This window comes from Doryrhamphus excisus, chromosome 1 (genome assembly GCF_030265055.1).
Source record: "Doryrhamphus excisus isolate RoL2022-K1 chromosome 1, RoL_Dexc_1.0, whole genome shotgun sequence".
NCBI lineage: Eukaryota > Metazoa > Chordata > Actinopteri > Syngnathiformes > Syngnathidae > Doryrhamphus > Doryrhamphus excisus.
Genome location: NC_080466.1, coordinates 35716697 through 35735155, shown reverse-complemented (window position 1 = coordinate 35735155; position 18459 = coordinate 35716697). Strand labels below are relative to the sequence as shown.

At 41.4% G+C, this 18459-nt stretch overlaps 1 protein-coding gene across 1 annotated transcript in view; it reads right to left on the bottom strand.

Moving 5' to 3' along the window:
- Positions 1–18459, bottom strand: part of yes1 (YES proto-oncogene 1, Src family tyrosine kinase) — a 26277-nt gene extending 7818 nt beyond the window's left edge. The window contains exons 1-7 of the mRNA XM_058073678.1: positions 18115–18459; positions 7678–7974; positions 6072–6171; positions 5674–5772; positions 4166–4269; positions 3533–3682; positions 2230–2385 (exon numbers count right to left, since the gene is read on the bottom strand). Of these exons, the coding sequence (XP_057929661.1) occupies positions 2230–2385; positions 3533–3682; positions 4166–4269; positions 5674–5772; positions 6072–6171; positions 7678–7966 (898 nt within the window). The 5' untranslated portion in view covers positions 7967–7974; positions 18115–18459. The remainder of the gene's footprint in view (positions 1–2229; positions 2386–3532; positions 3683–4165; positions 4270–5673; positions 5773–6071; positions 6172–7677; positions 7975–18114) is intronic.

The following is an 18459-nucleotide window of genomic DNA, read 5'->3' as shown; positions in this document are numbered from 1 at the left end:
ACAGCTTTCATATTGAATTCATGTAAAAAAAATGTCCTATACATGTAGGTTTAGGATAGGGCTAGAATTGGTAGCCCACAAACAATGTTGGAAGTGGACATGTTGGAATTAACGTGTGTGCAGAGAAAGCAACTAGAAATGCACTGCATCTCTCTGGTAGGACGCAATAAACAAGGCAGAAGGGCAGGCGGGCGGATGGGCAAGCCAGATAAACATGAGTTCCAGCGCTAAGTGCTCTTGTTTAAAACACGACGGTCGCCCAAATAAGCTTGCACTTCCTGGTGGAGAGCCACTTACTCACGCCTTGCTTACATTCAATGAGCTCTGGCGCAGAGAGCCAGCATTTCCGTCATGAGGCTGACCTCCATGAATGAATCACACACACACACACACGCGCACACACACACACAAGCTGAAGGACAAAATAGGGCAATGATGATAATGAATGCAGAGGAATGGGGGGACATGAAGAATGCATTAACATATTCAGTATTAAAAGTAAGTCACTGGACAAATGCAGGGAGTTTGAAATATCAGGAAGAAGACGTTTTCTGGAGAAATAAACCGTCATGAAGAAACGGCAAAATAGGAAGAAGGGAGCAGAAGAATTCCTGGGATTGCACAGAGGACGCTTGCAGGTCGAGGCTTGCTGCAGGCCTAATGAGGGAGTAAAGATAAAGAAGCACGCTGACGAAGTGAAGCATAGGAGGGCAACCTCCTGCCATTAGTGTACTACATGTGTGCCTTTGGGTGGAAGCAGACTGCAGACGCCAGCACTTTTATCACTATGTAGGCCAGCTCTTTGCTGAGATCCATACTGTGTGTCAGTCATCCTATAAGCCAATGGTGACCAAAGTCCGGTCCGGGGGCCATTTGTGGCTCACAGCTTGTTATTTTTTGGCAAAGAGAGCAGATTCCGGAAGTAATAATAATAATAATAATAATAATACATTTTATTTCAAAGCGCCTTTCAGGACACTCAAGGTTCGCTGTACATAAGATATAAAAACACCAATATAAAATACAAGATAAAAGAGAACATACAATAAATAAGGGGAGGGACCATGTGAAGCAGTTAAAGAGAATAAGCAAGTTTATGGATGGACTTGAAGGTGTACAGAAGGACTTTGTAGGTGATTCTTTGAGTCACTGGGAGCCAGTGGAATTGCTGCAGGATGGGAATGATGTGGTGGGATGAGGGGGTTCTGGTGATGATCCGGGCAGCAGAGTTCTGAAACTGTTGTAGTTTATGGAGGGATTTTTGAGGGAGGCCGAAGAGGAGAGCGTTACAATAGTCGAGGCGGGAAGTGACAAGGCTAGCGGTGGTGTGGGGGGTGAGGGAGGGGCGGAGACGATTAATGGAGCACAGATGGAAGTAAGCTAACCTGGTGACGTTATTAATGTGGGATTGAAAAGATAGTGTGCTGACAAGGATGACACCCAGACTCTTTACCTGAGGGGAGAGAGGTGGAAGAGGTGACTGAGGTGGGTGGGAGTGTGGAGTTAGGTTTGGAAAAAGGTAGAGCTGGGTGTCATCCGCAGTGGAAGTGACTGTTAAATTTGCGGAATATATGGCCGAGGGGGAGAAGCTAGGTTATGAAGAGAAGGGGCCCCAGGATAGAGCCCTGGGGCACACCTGTGGTGACTGGGGAGGAATTGGAGGAGAAAGACTTACATAAGCTGTATAAACTGAGTGCGGCCTGAGCGATAAGAATGGAACCAGTGGAGGGGGGTGTCATGACATGAAAGGGTGAAGTAGAAGCTAATCATGTTTTGAGGTCTTATCCGGTTTTTGGCACATCTTAAGGGGGACCTATGATGCTTTTTCCACGTTTTTGACCTATAAAGTTTCAGATAATGAGGTTTGCACATTTGGCTTGAATGGCTTCCAGAAAAATAACAGAGAAAGATGTACTTGCATTTTTTTTTTAGTATGTAGTCAACTATATTGTTGGTTTTAGTATGTTTTAAAACCACAAATTTGAAATCACACTGGCTGCCTTGCATCCTTTCATTCTTTTCCACGTGCCGCCTGTGGTGCAAAAAGTCTGGACAGCCCTGCTATAAAGCAGCCTCTCCTGAAATATTTATGAGTTATAAATGATGCAAAGTGGATGCCTGATTTGTGAATGCAAGCCGTTTGTGTATTTATGGCATTTACTAAATCATGACCAGTACTCGTGTCAACCAGCAGGTCTACGCCTTACGGACACGATGAATGCGCCTTACCCATCCAGACCTCTCCGAAGCAGCCCTGGCCCAGTTTTACTTCCAGTCGGAGAGACTCTCTGGGGATCTCCCAGGCATCCTTGGCCAGTCCCTGAGTCTGCGGCTTCACCGTGGGGCAAACTGTCGTCAGCCTGTAGCACAGACCGTCAGCGTGTTCTACACAGGAGAGGACATGTACACAGTACAGGGAAAATTTAAGCTGTGAGTGCATGAGCGTGTGAAGGAAAAGGTCAACTACACGTTTTTCCTCAAAATTGTCAGGTAAGATCAGCGATAGAACAATGACAATACAAATAAAAAATACATTTGTCAGACCACCATCATCACTTTGATTTAGTTGCAGATTTTGACATACTGTAGGCGCCGAGCACCACATTTATTTTCACTCTATTTTTGCCATTTGTGTCCAAAAAACATGGATGCTGCAGTTCATTCATGCCATTACTGATTAAGCAGAAAGTAACCTTCCTACGAACAGCCTACGGCTTTTTAAAGGTGCCGGATTCACAACCAGTCAGAGCCCTGCATCAAGTGGACATTCTTGTAGGCATGACAGGAAAAAAAAACAGTAAAGCATAATTTAATGAATATCCCAGCATCAGATCTGCAGCTGAATAAATCTTTTTAGAAGTGCTGCATTAACGGTTAAATAGAGAAAAGGCTACAATTAAATACTATAAATATAGTCATCCAATACTTCTCTACAAGAGAGGAGAAATATGATCTCAGAGAAGAAGTACATTTGAAACACTTCTATGCTAGGACGACGTTAAAAAGCCATAGCATTTCAGTATGTGGAATCAAACTATGGAATGGATTGAGTAAGGAAATCAAACAATGCACAACGATGAGCTAATTCAAGAAACAATACAAGCAGTTGATGTTTGCTAAATACAAGGATGAAGAGTCTTGAACCAGTCATGATGTGCTATATATATATATCAGTATATTGACACTAATTATTATTAAATGCATTAAATGCATCATACATTATTTAAACAAACACAAAAAAAACTTAAACTGTATTATGGAAAGCAGGAAGTGAACAAATGTAACAGTTAGTGATTGTAAAAGTACCAGATGGATGGGTAGGATTTAATAAGCTTTGCTTCTTCCTACTCCTTTTGGACATGTGGAACTGGGAACTGATTATGTGATGCATTCAATTGTAATCTGATGCATGTTCAAATGAAATAAAACCATTACCATAAATACCATGTTATGTTAACATGAGACAAAACATCTGAGAAAGCCGTCTAACGTGTCCAAAATGCAATCTACCAGTGGATACCAGTATATGTACCTGTGTAGTGTTTCACCAGCTTCTGTAGCGTCTCAAACTGAGCTCGGGTGGTGATGTAATAACCACCGCTGTCCAGCTTTCGAATTTTGTAGTGTTTTACGTTGTCTCCTTTTATTTCATCCCAATCCCGGATGGACAGAGAGTAGGCACCTTTAAAAAGAAATGTAAAAAAACTTCAGGAACTCCAGAAATGCATATAAATGTAACAGCAACACCTGCTCAGACACCAACATTGTGTTTTTTTCTTGAATTCTATGGTATTTATCACCTGCTTGATCAAAATCCTGGCACTTGCAACTTTCTGGCTCCATTTTGGGATATTTTGCATCCGTGATTTTAAAAAAAGCAGAGATTTGTAGGATAACTGTTTTAGTTAGCAACAAATTACAATCAATGTATTAGCAAACTAACAGGCCAATGACAAGGATGTTATGTGATAGGAATTAGACTCACGCAATGCACAAATAACGTGAGGAGTCTAGTATATATATATGCAAACCGAGGCGAGATTTTGGCATACATTTTCAACATAAGCCAAAAAAAACACCCTAACCGAGGCATACGCTCACCAAGGTTCCACTGCAATTTCCTACAAAAACTAAGGTTGACCCTAAAAGACAAACAAAATCTCACCTTTGGTCGTCTCGCTTTCACGGGCCAAGAAAGTACCCCGCTGGTTTCCCGGAAGCAATAAAAGTCTTTCTGCATCTTTACGGCCCATTTTGCCAAAATACCATCTGCAAAAAAATCGCAAGAGAGAAGCTGTCAGGTGTGGGATGCCATGTAATGAACACTGACATGTATGGGTGTACCTGTACGCCATAATCATGGTTGGTTGTAAGGTCATGGTATGGCTTGTGTAAACTCTTTCAGTGATTTTGAAAATAAAACTGCTAGCGGGTAATTAATTAGTATCATTAATAGTTCCAGCTTGTATCCCCCATCTCGAGCAAACAATGGCAGCACACTGCTGTATTGTATGTATTTCACCAGGAAGGCCAAGTGTTCCCAACAGGAGACTTTAATCCAGGGTTTCCAAGCTCTGGCTCTCATTGGCACTATTGCCAGCCACTGTTGGTTTACAGTATTACCATCATTTCTGGTGAATAAGCCACGCCGGAGTACAGGTCCCAGAGTGCACGTTATAAAAAGGTGATATTTTGTGCACAGAAAGATGTTGTACACATTGTATATACTTAAAAAAAGGTTTTCCTTTTTTTTTTTTTTAAATTGTATTTATTTTTTTATTTTTATGAAAAAATAAGAAAAAAAAAACTAAAAATTAAAAAAAATAAAAATAAAATAAAACAGTAAAAAACATTAAGCATTAAATAGTGCAAAACAAGAAGGAATTAAATCCTGACGTAAATGTTACCACACGTTTCATGTAAGGCTGTCATATATATCACTCACCCAAGACATATGTGTGGCTGTAGTGGCGTCCTCTGTCACCTACCGCTATCGTGACTGGGATAACCCGCGGGAGAAGCCGCTCGGCGTGGGCTACATTTATGTTAGATACCCTATGCTGCCGTTTGTCTATGGAGGTGGGAAGAACCACAGTGTTGGCTGGGAGAAACCATTCACTCTGACTGGGAAAGGTGCATTCATGTTGGACATGCTGTGCATGTACGAGAGATATTTTACTCATCAACTATAAAACAACGCGCCATTTTAAATTTAGTTTTATATTGTTTGATATGTATATTTAATGTACAATTGAACAGTAATGTATATTCATTCATTCATTTTCTACCGCTTTTCCTCACGAGGGTCGCAGGGGTGCTGGAGCCTATCCCAGCTGTCTTCGGGCGAGAGGCCGGGTACACCCTGGACTGGTGGCCAGCCAATCACAGGGCACATATAGACAAACAACCATTCACACTCACATTCATACCTATGGACAATTTGGAGTGGCCAATTAACCTAGCATGTTTTTGGAATGTGGGAGGAAACCGGAGTACCCGGAGAGAACATGCAAACTCCACACAGAGATGGCCGAGGGTGGGATTGAACCCTGGTCTCCTAGCTGTGATTTCTGCGCGCTAACCACTCGACCGCTGTGCAGCCCCCAGTAATGTATATTTCTGTTCAATTGTAATGTATGAATTGTTTCTGATGTTTACAGAAGGAGTCCTTACTCTTCAGCCTGTATGGAGTCTGCTGGGGCCACGTAGTTGCTGGGGATGTAACCCTTCTGTCCGGTGTTGATGGAACGAGCCTCCCACCAGTCTCCTTCCCTGTATGGGGAGGAGCACATTTAAAATACAAACATCTAGCAAAAATTAAAACTCTCAAAGGCGGTGTGAATAGCAACATATTTCAATGTAATCAATCAGCAGCAAATGTAATGAACACTGAAGAGTTGAAAATGATGACTGGCTGGAGCCGGGAAAAGTGATGAGAACAGATGGCCTGACAGAGGAGGCCATTAACCCAGACAGATTTCAGCCTTAATAACAGACCCCAATACAAAGAGGGATTAAACACACACACAAACACACACACACACACAGTAGGCGAAGGCGTCTGCACTCACGTGTTGTTGATAATTTGGAAGCGATCCCCTTTTTTGAATGACAGATCGTCCGACGTCCTCGCTTCGTAGTCGTACAGTGCCACAAAAAATGTGACGCCGCCTAAAGACAAGCACAACATATCATCATAACTATATAAAAATGGCATGTCTGCTGTGTCCTGCGTTGCAAACACTCGTATTGAGCCGACAAGTGACCCACTTGGTCCTGTGTTGCCGCAAGTGTCAGCACTTGTTTGTAAACACTCAATGGTTTCAGTGCGACCGCTTGACCCAGGCAACACCAATCGATCCCAGCGTGTCTGATCACTCCCTTATCAAACCTAATGGTGTTTGACTTTTCTTGTATCTTTCTTTACACAGCCGAGGATGCCCCTGAATCAACATCCAATCACTGTTAGTATGCAAATGAACCATGATGCAGCGCTGTGGTGTCATGTGTCATGTGGAGCAGCCACCCAGAGAAGACATGAGAGATGAGGGGAGCGGTTGTGTGTCGTTTCTGGCAGAATTATCACCTCGCAACATGATGATTCGGGTGGGGAAGAAGCCATTTTGTACTGCTGTTGATGTGTTCAAGGTCAGAATTTATTTATTAAAAACTGTGTGACGCTCACTGTGCTTCAATGGGCCGTCATAACAGAGTTGTGCTTGCTCTGGTGACAATATTTTACATAATTAATAAATAAAATAAATATTATTTTATTTATTTATTTATTTATTTATTATTAAAATAAAATAAAAAATTATATTATTTATTATTAAAATAAATATATTTTATTTATTATTAAAATAAAATAATTTATTTATTTATTTATTTATTATTATTAAAATAAAATAATGATAAAATAAATAATAATAATAAAATTAAAAAGAAGTTACCGCTATTAAAACATTATTTTTGACAGCCCTACACTAAACATATACAAATATTATCTTTGCTGGTTTGTGGCAACAATTAGTATATCATATCATAGTATTCAGTAAGAGCATTTAATATGCGTCAAACATATTACATTGATTAACACAATAGTTTTGCCGTGGTGTAATCCCATGCCCGATTACATCGAGTCACGTGACCAGTACGATGGCTGCTGTAAAGGGTGTGCAGCGACAACAGGACTCGGATGTGTTTATCTTCAAGAGGAAATTGAGTGGGTCGGATTAGATCGGTGCCAGCATTCCCTCAGGTCAGATTATCGTCCTTGGGAGAAAGAGAGCAAGACATAGACACGCGTGCATGTGTGTACGTCGCGGGGGTGTGCGTGTGGGCGTGTGAGAGAGAGAGAGAGAGACAGAGAGAGAGAGAGAGTACATAAACTGTGCCAGACGTGGAGTTTTGCCAGGGCAACGCTGACATGAGCGCTTGCAACTATTTTCTTTGGCTGCCTGCTACATCGTTTCCCACATCTTAGATCTAATTTTGGTAGTTTTATTTGGTCAATACGCATGTAGTCTACATAACATCTGCTGCTTATAAGGAACTGTTTAATTTGGTCTATGCTACAGTTTCTGTACAATCAGAGAAATAGTCAATGTAGGAGTTTTGGACACTTCAAAATGAGAAATATAATGTGTAGTTATCTTATAATGTTGTGTATGTACTGACCTGTGATGACGCCGGGGAAAGGACTACTCACAGCCACCGACGTGAAGGAGGTGGAGGCGCCGCCAAAGGGCGTCATGGTAGCCGAAGCCCCGCCAAAGGGGGTGAGAGTGGCGGCGGCATGGCTGTTGTAGCTATTATTGAGGTTCTTAGCTGCTGGTGAGTAGCCCATCATGGTGGGCTCAGGACCGTAGTGGCCCAGGTGGGCATTGGCTGGGCTGCTAGTGGTGCTGTTATCCGGTCGGTACTTCAGAGACGGGCCTTTGTCCTCTTTACTCCTGACGCAACCCATCGTCAAACCTGCGGGGAAAATAATAATATTATTAATAATACATTTTATTTGTGTAGCGCTTTTCAGAGTACTGAAATAAAGTTGAGTAAAAAAACAGAGTAGTAGACATTCAAATATAAAATCCATACATTCATTCAAAGCTAAAAACAAGGCTAAAAGCGGGGCAAAAAAAACGGATTTGCGATGTGTGATGGTTAGGCGAACTGGTGGTTACATGTAGTCAACAAAGGCTCCGAATCTCCAACCATCCATTTTCCATGCCGCTTATCCTCATTAGGCTATGCTGGAGCCTATCCCTGCTTTTTGGCCTCTCCTTTCGTTGCAGTTACGAGCTGCTGAGTGCACCTCAGACTGGCGCTTCAAGCGTATGTATAACACAGTGCACTGTATGTATGTGTACAGTATGCATGTCACAATATATGTAAATGCAAGAATGTCCCGTTGCTTCAAAATCTTCTCAAACAAGCGAACAATGCAAATATTATATGCTCTCATGCAATGTGGGGTCAATTTGGAGTAGATAGACACGCAAGCATTAGATTGCTGGCATATCGATATACAAGGTGATTAAATATTAACTCAAGGTTATCACTGCAGCTGCTGGCGTAAAAGACGGAAAAACAAACACATGCAAGCCATTCTCCTGTTAATGTGTATTGTACACGGAACAGCGAGGTGCGACTCGGACATGTAAGAGCTCCCGTGACTTCATAATCCCGAACAAAGCCTGCACAGCCATCGGAGCTGGAAACAAGACCATGACGCAGCCTGTGGCGGTTTCACTGACACAACAGAAACAGGAAAAAAAAACACTACTGCCCATTCCCATATTGATATATGAGACCCCTGCATTAGCCTGAAAATTTGGCCATTAAACGTTTTTTGCAGGACTACCCAAAAATTCGGGTACATTCACCGATTGTAGTGGAAAAGGTTATTAGCAACTGCAGGCATCTGTGAGCTTTTAATTTGAATTCTGTAATGCTAAACAGATAACCGCTTACTTACACAAAATAAACACAGTTCACACACTGATAAATTTAATTGTTACTGACATGACCGTGTAACGTTGGAAAGGCTTCGGGTACAATTTGGCAGATAGTTCAGCTTCGCTTATGTTCACAAAACAGTCCCATATTTTGCTCTTCACCTGGTATCTGCAACTCTAACCACTTCTGCTTGATGTTTGCCTCTTTAAGCAAATTCAAACCACAACAAATACTTCCCGGAAGCCATTAGCGCTAGCTCCGCGCTAACATGGTGAACTCTTCGACAAACAGCAGAGCGAGGGGTGGGCAAACCTACAGCTTGTACCCGGGAACACCCATATAAGGAAGTCTGGCTCACTGTGATGTCACAGGAAACTGGTGTTAGAAAAAACTATGTGAAACCGAGCATTCAGGGCTCACTTCCAAATGCGCAAAGCTCATTATCTGAAACTTTGGCATGGCTTTTTTTTCTTAAGTATGTATAGGTCATTATTTTGGGTTATGATTGTGATTTTTATTTCAAAAACAGCATAAATTTTTATTGGGTGTCTTAAGGGAAAGTTAGGTGGCTAAATTAATTTTGCTGGCTTAAAAATCAACAAGAAGCCCACGCCCTTGTTTGACAGCTAGCTTAAAGTGGAAAATGTGGCTATTAAAAGACAGATGCATGTTTGTTTAGCATGCTAAAACTGCTAGTTTTTATGCCCAAAAATAAAAACAGGAAAAAATGATGATGTGTCGTTTTAATCAGCAGAAAAAGAATTTGCTTCCTTGATTTCCGACTTCAAATAACGTTATTGATTTGGCAGACTGTGCTCTAAACCCAGTGTTACAAATAACAATAATAATTTGATTTCTATTCCCAGTATAGTTGAGAGCAGTGAAGTACGATGCAATATCCAAACCTAAAGAGGTGTATTGATCTTGTCATTTCGAGATGGATGCTGTATTGACTTCTTGCCTTCTTTACAAGCAAACAAGACTGAGTGAAAGTCAATGCTGAGATGAATGAATGACGAGATATTTGACAGTAAATTGTGCAAGTAAAACACGACAATGGTGTTACATGAGTTAAAAATCCCAGCCCACTCACAGAGCTACGTTTACTTCTTCTTTCTTCTATGTCTCCACAGGTTAGAGCATAACATACAATAAAGGTAAGTCCACTAGTTCAAACCTGATCATTAGAAGACCATTTGACATCAGGACAGCGGCAGAGACAAATGACCTTTGACCTCAACTTCAACCACTCTATAGCGGGGACCAAACGGAATTAAAGCAACATCAACATGATCAGACTGCAGTCAATAGTCGACAGATGCGTGGTCTACCAATGCGAATAACCGCCAATGAAAACACTAGATCAAGGTTTCCCCTTCCCGAATGTGGGTCACCAAGGGTCCTTCTGAACCCGGGCCTGGAGGTGGGGCACGATCCTCGGCTGCAGAAGCTAGCTCTTGGTGTGTTAAATGTTGCAGAATTTACAATAGTCTTTATTGAATAGCAAATAAATATGTTATATTCCAACATTTAATCGCAAAAAAAGGACGTTGTTTGGTAAAGGATTTACTTAGCAATTAGTCTATTGTTCCAAATAGTCTATTCATTCATGTAAAATGACAGAAAGCTACAAAACAGAAGGATACTCTTCAAGACAAAAGACACTAAGCTAACCCTTTCAGTTTTCTCTGCCACGGATCTTTTGTTATGGACAAAGTCTCTGGTGGTGGTCCTAAATGATGAAAGGCATGCTGGCTTTGCAAGCTCATACACATGCTAACAGAGCCGTATAAATGCTAATAAGGGCACGGGACCTGGGAGGAGTCGAGCGGCCACGCCATCCATCAAAAACATTTAGGCACAATGCACAGAGGGGGCCTAACACATTTTGCAGGCTGTTTAGTATATCCCTACATTAGCACATAATACCGATACAGTCTTTACATTTCACCATTATACACAGGTGTGCCTAATGTTGTGCCCAGTGTTATATCCTCTGTAAATCCATATGATCAAGTCTGGACCGCTGCAAGTCCACACTCAAATTCACATCACACCACACACATCAGCCTCGTTCTGATATCTTGCAAAGCAAACCACTGCAGAGATGTGTGCGTAGAGCGTGTGTAATAGTGGTTGACCAATTATTAGCCGGGACGATAATCAGGGTATAAGTATATCGGTATAGGCCTTTATTTAAATCCGATTGGCCGATATGAAGAAATCAATTTACAACTGGGTTAACGGTTCAGATGCAGCCAGGCTTCTCCCTCTCCGCGTCCTGCCGGCAGCAATTTAGGGATTGTGAATGATGAACAAAATACCGCAAAAAGTGCAATTCCCCTTTAAATAATGACTGCTCAAGCAATGAATAATATTGCAACAACATATCATCAGTTGGGTAAAACTAACCTAAACGGTCTAAATCCAGATCACGTTCCACATTAGTGGGTGAACAGTCAAAGACTTTAACGAAATGAATCCAAAGAGATCCAAACACAAGCTAGTTACCTGACAAACAACAAAGTTATCTATAAATGTTACGTTAATTACTGAGAAAACATTTCAGGGAGCTATTTATTTAACTTTTTTTTCAATGTTTATGAGTCTAGAAACTTTCCATTCTCTTCGTGTTTTCTTAAATACACATGTCCAATAGTCCTTTCATGTATTCTTAAAAAAACCTTTGTATTGAGTTGTGGACTCCTATAGAGTAGCTACACACAATAACCTGCACAGAAAGTGTTCTAGTTCTTCCAGAATCTGCACCTATTCAGTTGTATTTCTTTGGATTTCATGGTTTTTTCCTCACGAGGGTCGCGGGGGTGCTGGAGCCTATCCCAGCTGTCTTCGGGCGAGAGGCCGGGTACACCCTGGACTGGTCGCCAGCCAATCACAGGGCACATATAGACAAACAACCATTCACACTCACATTCATACCTATGGACAATTTGGAGTCGCTAATTAACCTAGCATGTTTTTGGAATGTGAGAGGAAAACCGGAGTACCAGGAGAAAAACCCACGCATGCACGGGGAGAACATGCAAACTCCACACAGAGATGGCCGAAGGTGGAATTGAACCCTGGTCTCCTAGCTGTGAGGTCTGCGCGCTAACCACTCAACAACCATGCAGCCTAGTCCATTCATGTATTCTTAAAAAAACCTTTGTATTAAGTTGTGGACTCCTATAGAGCAGCTACACACAATAACCTGCACAGAAAGTGTTCTTCCAGTTCCAAAGTTCTAGTTCTTCCAGAATCTGCACCTATTCAGCTGTATTTCTTTGGATTTCATGGTTCCTGCGAAAACAGTAATTTTAATTTATTCCACCCACCGCCCGCCTCCAGACACGCCCACTCTGCTGTGGTTGGTCACAGTGCAGAGTGCATAGAAAGACTTCCAGTTTGTGCCGCCAACTTTGCAGGAGTTGATAACCTGCAATTTATCCTTTTAAAATGTCCGCTTTTAATATACAGCCATATGTGTTGGATCCCAAATCCGATCCGGAAGTAGAGACTGGACAGTCTGATGTTTCTCAAGACAAGACGTTCCTTCAAGACGTCTCTCAATGGTAAGTAGCTTTAGCATTTTAGCATTAGGTTTTCTACAGCATCAGTAACCAGTGTGTAAAAAAACTCTGGTAGAGCTATTAGCAACCCTGCCTCTTCTATGCTAGATCCGCTATCAGAACCCCACAGCACAGACCTGATAATATTCCCACCAGCCCACAGAACAAAGAGAAAGCGCATAAGCACCTGAGGGATGCCCTCAAAACCTCAAAGGCCCCACCCCATTGTATTCTAACGATCGTTATTTGACACCACCACCATTTATCCTTTAGAGGATAAATAGACTGGATATTGCACCAAGCTCTCAGACTAGAACAAGACTAGTATGACTGGCGTGTGTCCCACTTGTCTTTGAGCATGAACTGATGAAGCCTGCTTGGATGAGCGGTGAAACATCTTTCTAAGACAACCTCAACATCCCATTTGCAATCGAATGAATGCCCTGAGAATATCAGGAATGCTGTGTCCAAGCAAATGCCCCTGGAGGCGGAACCACCATCTGAGGTCATGTGACAGCCTGGATGTGTGGCCGAGAGCCAGCAATAGCGTGCCAGATTAAGGGGACACATGCTACTTCCCACAGTGGAACAAAAAAAGAGACTGGGGAGAAAAAGTTGGTATGTAAAAAAGACGCACAGAGAGGAAATATAACAAGAAATGGGGGAAAATAGCTTTCTCACATTGATACAAATTTGTTATACTACAGTGGACACTCAAAATCCAACAATTCGGTCCAAAAGTCAAACAAAAGTGCAAAATAAGAACATAAAGACAAGCTGAGACAATACAAGAAAAAGTGGACTTTTTCATTTTCTTTGTTTTTTTTGAAGTACATGTTTTGATGTTAGTTTGTAAAAGTATACTTCAATGAAAATTTACTATGAAAAATGACTGCAAATGTCACCCACACAACATTTAATGGACTGATTAATTTTATTTATCATGTTGACAGGAAAGCGATACAGAATCTGAACAAAACCAGTCGAGCATTAACAAAATTATGGTCTAAATGTCAATGTTAAGATTCTGAACAAACAGAAAACGGTACAAGATCGGAAGAAAATGGTATCAGCAAGTATTTATTAGCATTATTAGCACTTTTATACACCAGAATAGCCTTAGAGCTTGTTAATTGGGGTGTGAAAAGTCAAAAGATTTATCCATTGAAATGGACCAAAAGTTTTGAGGCTGAAAGCATCCTAATTACAAAACAAAAGCATTACGAATGAAGTGGTGTATAAGTCGCTCCAGAGTATCGGTCAAAAAGTATGTGTCATGAAAAAAAAACCCAAAACACTGGACTATAACTCACATTTATTTGAAAGGGGACCAATTATGCTCTATCCACTTTTGACCTATAAATGTTGGATTATCGCGTAAAACTATGCCAAAGTTTCAGATAATCAGGTTTGTGCATTTGGAAGTGAGCCCTGGAAGAAGTTTGAATGCTCGGTTTATGAGTTTTTTTTCCTAACACTGACTCCCTGTGATGTCACAGTGAGCCGGACTTCCTTATATGGGCATTCTTGAAAACAAACGTTGACCTGTCCTCCCCACAGCAGATTGGGCGTGCCCGGAGAATACGGAAATCCACAATAAGTGCAGATTCTGAAAGATCGAGAAAGCTTTCTGTGCGGGTTATTGTGTGTAGTTGCTCTATAGGAGTCCACAACTCAATATAAAAGGGACAAAAAATGAGCATAACAGACCCCCTTTAAAAATTATATCACAAAATTCAAGACCAAGAACAATGTGTCTTTGTGTTAATGTAATATTTATTATTACTTATTATTAATTATGTATTATTTAGCTACATAGCTACATCGTCACACACCACATAAAAAAAATACAGGATATATACACAGGCCCCACTTGTCCATAAACCGCACTTTGTAACGTGGGATATACCAATACACGATATACACAATTTTTCTTCTCATCGGATATTAACCATTGGCATCATTGTGTAAGCTGCAGGGTTCAAAGTGTGTGAAAAAGTAAACGTTTATAGTATGGAATATATGGTATTTGGGAGTAAGTTACTAGTATACAAGTTCACCAAGCTCACGATCTCATGCCACATCAATGAACAGTGGGAGCAGCATATAGTGGTCACAAGGCTATCCAAAACTATGATTAAAAAAGTGTGACTCATAGGCCGGAAAATATGGTACACGTTTATCGTTTATTTTTTTTACACTTCCATGACAATTGCATGTTATAAAATTGCTTAAAAGGTTCCCTGTCATAATAGTATGACACTCCAAATCCAAACCAAACAAATCCCTGTGTAATGGCCTATTTTCCAGTTCCAGTTGAGTATTGAGCTGACAGCAACTGAATCAGTCACTTGGCGGTTTTCGTGCAGAGCTGTCGGCTCTTAAAATGCCCTTACAGCCAATCAGATAAGATGCAAGTGGCTCGTCAACCTTTGGATGGCAGAACACTCTTGAAACCTGCCTCTTTTTTTTATATATAACAAACGCTATGATGGTTATGACTACTGTACAGACTATTAGCATCCGAACATAACACAATAGCGTATCAAGTGGACAATCACACCTCCTTAGATGGACAGGCCAACACTTCTGTCTGAAATCCAAGCTGACAGAGGCAACTGGAAGCTAGCAGAGGTTACAAGAGCATCACTTGAAGCTGTAATCGCACTGGCACGCGCTCTGAGGCGTCTTCTCTACGTCTGCCAATCACTCGGGAAAGTGGTGGGGGTCTTTTGGGGCGAGAAACTTCCTTCCGACTAGCCCATTCACGCCACCAAGGCCACCTGCTGCGGTGCTTGAAAGCCTGATAAGAGTGTGAGGGAAGCGTCCTCACGCCGTAAAGCAGCCCTTGTTGTACCCAGTGAGAGTGCGGAGGCATAGGCACCTCGGGCAAAGTCATACAATGCGGGACTTGGACTTGCACACTTGTGCCATCTCATCTGTATTCTGCTGTATATATACACATATATATTTTACCTAATTTAGGCATTTTCAAGCATAAAAATGGGTAAATATATAAAGACACACAAGCACCAAACTTGATTGCAGATTTGAATTATCTCAAAACAGGCACAATAATCCCTAATATGTGAGAAATGGATTTAGCATAGCTAACTTTTGTAATGGGATGTCAGCTTCTGTACACATTGTCTACCAAATCTTTAACAAACTGTCATGGCTGTTCTTGTAAATAAGGAATATGTAGTCAAAGATGCATATGTAAGATTTTTTTCTGACGTGCTTATTTTGTGTACAGTTGGACATGTGTTCTTGTGGTCTGTGTGCATTGAGAATGTTTGTTGCTGGGTAAACGTTCGTCTCGTCTTTTTTCACTCCAGAACCTGCACGTCATCATCGGGCATTGTAAAGTGCTCCTTTCATTAAAGTGGTACAACAAAACGCAGTGAAGATATACTTATCCAGTCTGAGTCACGCACACACACGACCACACAAGCATGCTAAACTAAGCTAACCCTGCTGGGCATCCAATAATGCTCCATAAGGGGAGGTTCTGCCAACTTTCGCCGGTGTTTATTGCCATCTCGACATGTTTAGGTTGCGCATCACAATGACAACATCCACTAACATAATGTCAATTTCCACGAGATTCTGTGGTAAATTCTGTTTTTATTAGCCAATTCCGTGACTCCATCCGAGTTTCCATTAGCGTGGGTTCTATATCTTCCATTATTATTTATACTATATAGCAGGGGTGTCAAACACACGGCCCGCAGGCCAAATGTGGCCCGCAGGACACTAGTTTGAGGCCCCCGCCTTGATATGAAAGTTTAATGTTAGTGCGGCCCGCGCAAGTTTGATATGGATGCTGTATGGTATCATGTACCCAGAAAAAATTATTATTACGTTTGATTAATGTTCATGTTAAAGGTTAAATAACTGTTAATAGTTATCCTCCCTATCCGTGTGGAAGTGGTAAGTTTTTGGCTTTTTAAGTTTAAAAGGAAATAACTTGGAGGCTACCGTTTAGGTCGCTAGCTCTCTAGTTTGCGAGTTAGCATGTGTCTCAAGACCCCGCAGTTGCGCAATATGTTGTAAATAAAAAAAGAGTATAAATGTGACTATAGTCGTGTTTTGTCATGTCTACAGGGCTCTAATAATGCTTTGTTAATTTTAAGTTTTTATTATTTGCCGTTTTATTATTATTATATTTATTTATTACTGATTGATTGATTTTCTTTATTCGGTTATTTATTTTATTTCTTATTTCTTATTTTGTGTAGAAAAATAAAAAGATATTTGAGAACAGTGGAATGTTTTATCAGAGCTTTTCTTGTAGAAAATCGGAAGCAAAACAAAGTTTATTAATTTTTCTGTTTTTAATAAATGCGTTTGGGTTTTTTTTTGGAAAACCTGATGCGGCCCAGCCTCGCCCAGACCCTAGCTGCAGTGGCCCCCAGGTAAATTGAGTTTGAGACCCCTGCTATATAGGGTAATACGAGTGTAAAGGCAACTATAGGGGTGTTATTTTATGTGTAGAGGGCTTTAGTGTAAAAAAACAGGTCGGAAACAGGATTTCTATGCCCTATGTACAAGAATATTCCATACAGTATATAAATAAGGAATCATACTTTACATTTGTCATTTATTCACTTATCATGGTCAGTCCACAAACAAATAACCAGGAACAATGAGGAATAACCATACTTGGGAGGGAAGCAGTCATGTGCATTACGTTTATGAAACGACGGGTGGGCAAAGTTGCTGTGGGTTTTTACTTTCAATTTACTTATAGTTTTTGGTTTATTATGAAATGTGTCAGTTATCAAGAGCATGCAAAGAGCAATAGCAATCACTGCGCCTGAATCCTGCCAAAGGAGGGGAAATGTACCAGATTACAACGCAGATCAGAGCACTAGCTGCACACTAGCTGAATGTGCAGGCCTTTAGGTGAGATTCTCCTAGTGTGAGTACACCCTATAAGTGTGTGATGTACTCCACATGAGAGGATCCTTCACAGTTCCTGCTCGGCTTTAAATCCATGATACTGGGCCACCTGTTAGATCTCCTCACAGTCCAGCTGTGTGTGTGTGTGTGTGTGTGTGTCTCACACACACACGAACAGAGGGATTAGCATACATGAGGATTACCAGGGCAGTGGAGCATCCAAACACAGGAGCACTGACTATTACAGTAGTTGCGTGCTTTACGCATGCGTGAATGCACTGCAAGTACATGAAAAGAATGCAAAGGCGCTGCTACACATGAGGTCTCCGGGAGGGTGAGGCACAAATAAATACGCTTTTAAAGTTTTAAAGCGTTAAAAACATGTAAAGTTGCAACAAATATTAGGCTTGTGGTTGCACAAACGTACATCTGACGAACAACTTTGTTGATTTGCAGCTAAGCTAGCATTCAACATATTAGCTCATCCTAGCATTGTTTGGAGATCCTCGGTGTACCGAATCACTGGTTCGGGTAAAGGTGTCACTCACGCACGGTTTCCTCACAATGCAACAAAAAACGACGATCAATTACACAATTCCCAACTTTCTTTGCAGCGACACAAAACTACCAGGCCTCGCTCTTGCGCCACTTTCTTTTTTGCCAGAGGGCACCTTTAAAACCTTACCTTTAATAGCGTCGTAGTCTGGCTACATGCGTCTTTTTTTGCCTCTTCCGCTTTTGTTTGTCCACCTTTTGTTGTTGTTTTGTCCAAAGTGGAGATACACAATCAAATATCAGTTGTCCGTCCCATGCCGACTAAGTACTCCGCCCGGAGCTCGAAGTCATCCGCCAGAACCTCGGATAGTCCTTTACGAAGGGTTAGGGTGGGCATAAACTGGTGCTGGTTATTTCCTGTAAGGACAAAATCCGCTTTAAATGTCCTAAAATGTGTGGCTGCTCGTGAGTTGTCCCTGCACTACAATAGCCGGCTAGTAGCCGAGGCCGGAGAGGGAAGCGCGATGCATTCATG